Source organism: Chroicocephalus ridibundus, chromosome 2 (assembly GCF_963924245.1).
Source record: "Chroicocephalus ridibundus chromosome 2, bChrRid1.1, whole genome shotgun sequence".
NCBI classification, from domain to species: domain Eukaryota; kingdom Metazoa; phylum Chordata; class Aves; order Charadriiformes; family Laridae; genus Chroicocephalus; species Chroicocephalus ridibundus.
In genome coordinates this window covers 28,155,010-28,161,358 of record NC_086285.1, presented here as the reverse complement: position 1 = coordinate 28,161,358, position 6,349 = coordinate 28,155,010, and the positions used below count along the sequence as shown (strand labels likewise).

Here is a 6,349-nt window from a genome sequence, read left to right as displayed (position 1 = left end):
CCTTACACTAGTCAATAGGAAAATGTTGATCCTTTATCAGTCCTTTATCAAGACTAAAAAATCCTACAAGCTCCAGGCTGTCAGTCTCCTCAGGGTAATCTTTAATAAGCTCAGCAAAGACATACGGGCCTACTGAGATTTGGTTGCCCTGCCATACAATACCCTAATAGTTAAAACACCAAGCAGCGAATCATCTCCCATTCTCTATTCTACATGAAAATAAAGCCTGATTTTTCACCTCAAGGACAGTGTCCAGACACTATGTTGTGGCTTATTTTGGAAACAAGGTACAGCTCTTCCTGCAAAACCAGTCCCCATATGTACAAACAAACTAAAGACACCCTGTATCAGAAGAGGGCACAAGTAGGAGCATAACTCTAGGTCGCTTCTCATTGCAGAGGGGAGCCCTGGAATGATTGTGTGCTCTGTCTTGTGGGTGCTATATGTAAGACACATAAAAAGCCATTGGTTGAGAAGACACAATCTCCTGACTTCTCCAAGAAGTGCTTATATGTTTTGTAAGGAAAACTGACTCACCATTTTACCCTCATCCCATTACATTTTATCATACATGAGAGTCATGGTTCTCTCCAGTCCAGCTAATCTTGCATTCTCCTCCACGCAGTGACACAGCTTCACTAGAAAGAATGAAAAATATTCCTCCTCTATCCCCCAGAGCAGTCTATGGCTCTGTGGTTAAAACATACTGAAAGGAGTATGACACATGGGCCTGAATCTGACCTCAGTCAACAGCAGACTTTGAAACCAAGTTGCTTATGTAGCCAAAGAAAGCACTGTAATCCACTACAGTCATATTGCATGCTATTTTAAAAGTGAACATTAGCCTTCACTGCCTTTTCTATGAAGATAAGGAGCTTGGGCCTGTATGTATGCATTGGACATGGTCAGAGACCTGCCAGCCCAAACACTTTACGCTGATTGCACTCAGGCTTTCATGTAAGCTGGGCAATGACCTTCCAGCCTTGACCAGACCAAAGCACTTCTGAAGGCACACTCAGAACTTGAGGCACCTGGAGGTCTTGATGGCTGTGAAATTAAGTGCTAGAAGAGCTGAGGTGCTGTTGCACTTAGGGAGCAGTTGAGTGAGGCTTCCTAGGGTCATCCTTTTTCATTTACCTCTCTGAATTTCACCACCAGTCTACTTGAAACATAGGCAGGCTTTTTGCTTATGTTTTCCCTTGGCAATTAGCTCAAGACCATGTGGCAGTATAACGTGAGAACTGTGGTAATGTTCTTAGCAGTCTTAATATGGAGGAAAAGAAAAAGACATTCAAGCCTGTTTTCACAAAAATAAAGCTCAATAGGACAGACTTTCAGCCTCACTTCTAAATATCCTGGCTTCTCTATATTCACAGAATGCTGTATTTGTATTCTAAGGCAATTGTTATGCTATTTTACCTCTGTGATTTTTTTCTTCTTAGTGGTATTATTAAAATAATCTGGGATTGTTTTTTGTTGTTTATAAATGGACTGCTATTATCTATTCATTTATGACAAGGTGACAGTGTTTACTTATCTAGTTTGCAGATAGGCACTACATAATCTGTTTTTGTGTTCATTTGAGAAGCTGTGGCTGGATGAAGGCACCAAGTCTGCTTTGCTGTAACTGCTGTTTTCTAGGTCAGGGAGGAGCAGCAAGAGGAGAAAGGCTGTTCTGTCTCTCAGATGAGCCAAGCACATGCAGCAGGCACGCGGATGAGGGGCAGGCAGAAAAGGAAGAGAATCCAGCAAGCGGAAAGGCTTTACAAGAGGCAGAGACTGGAAGACTGCTGAGAAGCGAAGGAGGTAGATTCACTGCTGCCAGGCCTCACAGGTGATAGAAGAAAGTTCAGAGGGACACAGAGGAGACTGTGTATAACTTGCTGAAAACCAGAAAGTCATTAATTCAGTGGACTGAAAACAAACATAAAAAAGAGCCATCCTGCAAAGATGTATAGTGGGAAAGCGCAGATGCATTTATGAATCCTTTTATCTACTGTCTCCCTCTAAGACAATTAAAGACAATTAATTAGTTCATTGTTTTGGTTTATATAGTAATAAATCTGGCTTTCAAATCCTCTGCCTTTTTACTATCTTTACGAAACTCACTTTAGGCAAAGCGCTGGAAGATCCACCTCAAAGCTATGCTGAAATTGATACCCAATTGTAAACGCAAAACCTCACCCCTGAGCTACTCTTACAAGCAACCTTTAGCTAGATGCATGTCACAAGTTCCCTGTCTGCACCACCAACCTCAGGCCAGCCTAAAATCTGCCCCCCAGGAGCCAGAAGCCCCGAGGCCAGCCAAAGCGGGCATCAGCAGGGCTGGTGATGGCCGTGGTGGCAGCCGCAGGCCTGCGTGCCAAATGGTACGCTGCCAAACATGCCCAGACAGGCTGTCTGTAGACAGTCTGCAAACTGTCTGTGAGGCCGAGTGTGCCATATTTGTGGTCATCCTGGGTACAGCTGTGGGCTCGAGCAGCACTGCTTACGTGTCAGGTTCACGCCGTCTTAGGAACTAAAACGGCATCAACAAAATGTGGTTGAAAGCACGGCTCGTTCTCGGGACATGCCAGAACGATGCCTTGGGGTACAGCTGCTGGATGAAACATCCCTCAAACACTTGCGGGGATGAAAACAGCTCTGGGCAGGAGCGCAGGGTGTGCTGCAAGGCACCACACCAGCATGGTTGCTGTGAAGGTGTTGGGCATCCTTCTGCCGCTTGCCCCAGTGTCCTCTGACCGCGCTGGAGGCATCTCCCCAGGTTAACAGCACGAGTCAGCAACGGCTGGCACGGTCGGAGGGGCTGCAGGGCCCCTGAGGGCCCGGGGTCCCTCTGAGGCGGCTCGGAGGCCGCTAGGCCACCTGAGGTAACCGGGCCCCTTGCTGGGGTGAGGCGGTGCCGGCCCCGAAACGCCCGCGCCCCGCCGCTGCCCGAGGCCGCATCTCCCGCCGCCTCGCCCGCCTCAGCGCGGAGCCCGTGGGGCCGGGTCGGGTCGGGCCGGGCCGGGCCGGGCGATCAGGCGGGCCGCAGCCGGGCCGGGCGGGGTACAGCCAATGGGCTGTCGGCGCCGAGCGCCCCGTCCGCGCCTGGGAGAGCGGTGACGGCCGGCGCTGGCGGGCTGGTGCGCAGGCGGGGAAGCTGCCTGCCGCGGTCGGAAGGGAGGGGAGGGGAGGGGAGGAAGGGAAGGGACGGGAAGGGGGTGGCCGCGCCGGGCACAGCATGGCTGCCAAGGTAAGTCACCGCCGGCGGCGCGGCGGGCGGGGAGGCGGCGCGGGCGGCGGGGCGCTCGGTGCGCGCCAGCCCGGCCGTTGGGCGGCGGGGAAGGGGCTGCGGCGGGAGGCGGGCGGGCGGGCGGCTGCCGGGTTTGACCTCGGGCCTGTCCTTGGCGAAACTCGGCTGGTGGCGCCTCCTCCTCCTCATCGCGGCTCCGCGCCCGCCGGCCCCGGGGGAGGAGGAGGAGGAGGAGGAGGGGAGTGGGTTGGTGGGCTGTGGGGGCGGCCTCCCCCCGAGACGGCGCAGCGGGGATCCCCACCTGCCAACCGCGGGGAGCGGGGCCTGCTCTCCGCTGGTACCGCACCATCTGCGTGACACGGCGCGGCCGCCTGCCGCGGCAGGGGAGGTGGCGGGAGGCCGCGGTGGGTCCCGCCGTGCCGGCGCCGGTGCGGCCCGCAGCGGTGCGGCCCGGCCCCGCCGGGCACCCGCGGCCCGGCCGAGGCTCCGACGAACGCTGTTAGGCCCAGCTGTGCCTCAGTCAGCACCCCACCACACACACACACACAACATCTAGATGCGTAAAAACATACGTCCATGTTATATGTACACTTATTTTTGGATGAGAGAACGCTGTGGGCCCGTGGACAGTGGCTGGCAGGTCAGGACCTTGGGCTCGCCATGCCCAGAGAGGACACTGGTGTTGGCCCTGACCCGCTTGCAGGCCTGAGCGTGACAGTCCCTTTTTTGCTTTTCCTTCCATTTTCTCTACGTACCTGTTTTTTACCTTCTGTTTTTGCTTTTGATTGTAATTTCCAACCGGTTTCACATCTCTCTGCTCTCCTGTCAGATTGATACCTGTTAGTTAGGCTTTTCAGAAGGATAAATGGATTGAAATGCTTTTATCAATTGTTTAATAACACACTTCCATCCCAGAAAAAAAAAATATAAATTAGCCGTTAGTTGGATCAAGGCCATATAAAAATAGGTATTCCACTTCTAACGGCAGATGAATTTATGCGTAGTAATGGTGTTTCAAAACTTACTTGTAGGTTTTCATTAAGTTTCTTTTTTGAATACTGAGACAAAAAATAAATGGGCCACATCCTGCTTTTTTTGAAGTCAGTGATGAAACTGACTATCAAGAAAACAAAACTTCCCCAAACAACACAAAGCAGCACATGTGCTCAGTCTGGCCGGAGTTGTGAGTTCCTTTATTACAATTAGTCCATGACAGAGCTGCTCCTGCCAACACCTTTGTCACTAAGAACTTAGTTATCTGAAATGCATATTGTTTTAGTGGATTGGGCAACATATGATTCCTCTGCTGGAGTTTATGAAACAGTCATCCCCAAATCTTAAGTTTATTATTTATAAACCTTATCTGTCCTGCCTAGCTTTTTTTTCTTTGATTGCCCACTGGTCTGTACGCACAGCACATCAGTTGTATCTTACCAAACTCTTGGTGTTAAAAGACTTAAAAGTCTTCCGTTCACTGAATTTATGATCCATCTACTTGCCTTTCCTTTCCAAGCAGCAGTTCTTAATCTGCAATGCCCCTGAATCTGTGCTGCTCAAATACACTTAAAAATGTTGCATATGTTGTTAGTGTTTCTCTAATCTGGTATAGGTGTGCTCCATGCTACATGTTTGCATGGGGTCCTTTTTCTTTTGGCTTGGATTATTACACAGTTCAAAGCACCAAAATCTTTACAAGCATATGTTGAAAAGGCTCAACACTTAAGGAGAATCTGAACTGAATGTAGTCTGTTTCCAATTATGTCAAGCTTGGCAGAGAGATACCTGATAAAAAGAATAATGGCTTGTCACTAGTGTCATAAGCATCCTTGGTGCATTGCAAGACAGAGATACAACACTTTGTACTGCAGGGTTTACAGCCCTCACATAGCTTCTGCAGGCTTGAATGTGTTTTGAGACTTATGTTTAAAAAAAAAATAAATAGAGCTGGTAGCAGCTAGAATGGATTAATTATTAAGTTACCTTGTGAGACTTGAAGGGTTTTTATCTTCCTGAGGTGAAATAGTTCGTGTTAAACACAGATGAATTTCTATTTTTATTGAAGTCAGTGGCAAAATGTAAGTAGCGTTTTGTACTTTAACGGTAACGTCTGAGCTCAGGTTCTGCAAGCACACGTATGAATGACTTTGCCACATAAAGAGCTTCTGGGCCTGAAGTTATTCACATGTGCTTGCAGGCATGGGCCTTGATTTGTGTTCTAACTTCCTTACTGATGCATCTCAGTAATGTTTGCCTTTTTCACCTCAGCCCAACAATGGACTGGTGAGTCGAATGATTTTTCTAAAATCCCTTCAGTGCCTTTTCCTTGCCAGTATCCTGCATGACCGCTTCATTTAATTTTTTAATTACACCCTTTTAGGCATATGAGTCTTTGAGATTGAATGTAATTGTTCTTCGCTTGCAAGATTTCAAATGTTGACATTTTAAGCAGACTGTAGGAATTCAGTCTGTCAAAAGGAAAACTCAAATAGGATACTGTTAAGGCTGCATAGTTAAGCACTCAGGTATCAAGAAATGGGCAAAGCTTTTATGCATGGAATCTTTAATGTCCATTACAGTGCCATTTAATTTTCTTCACTGTATGTTACTCCATGTCTTTCAATTTATACAACGTTTTAAACAATGTATGTTGCACATCAGTGTCTCTTCTGAATCTCTGAAAATGTTTTCTGAAAGTGCTTTGTGAAAATTGCACTGTAAATCTTATTTGCACAAATTGCCAATTAAAACTGCAGGTGAGATGTTCCAGTAGATTTTTACCCCATTGGTAACTACATTACCATCATGGGTACTGGCTTCTTTTTCTGAATTGTACAGAAAACAGGCTATTTGGAAAGTCTTTATGATAACGCATGTGCAGAGCAATAACGCCATTTTATCTAGTGTGTCATGCTTTATTTCTTTATTTTGAGTGTTTAACAATGCAATGGTTTTTCTGCCCTTTAGTCAGATACTTCTAAAGAGAAGTTATGTAGTCTAGCTCATGCCATTAGCTTGCCATTGACCCAGTGTGTATTTTACAGCAAAGTTAACTGTGCCTGTTGAGTTTATGTAAGCTACCCTTGGTCCAGATACTGCTACACCGTTCTGGGCATA

At 47.7% G+C, this 6,349-nt stretch overlaps 1 protein-coding gene across 2 annotated transcripts in view; it reads left to right on the top strand.

The window, feature by feature from the left end:
• The first annotated feature begins 3,147 nt into the window (after nt 1–3,147).
• SLC25A13 (solute carrier family 25 member 13) overlaps nt 3,148–6,349 on the top strand; it is a 105,322-nt gene continuing 102,120 nt past the window's right edge. Inside the window, exons 1-2 of one of the 2 annotated variants that reach the window (XM_063324881.1) lie at nt 3,148–3,235; nt 5,501–5,515. In XM_063324881.1, the coding sequence (XP_063180951.1) occupies nt 3,224–3,235; nt 5,501–5,515 (27 nt within the window). In that variant the 5' untranslated portion in view covers nt 3,148–3,223. The remainder of the gene's footprint in view (nt 3,236–5,500; nt 5,516–6,349) is intronic. The other variant, XM_063324882.1, reaches the window with a different exon arrangement.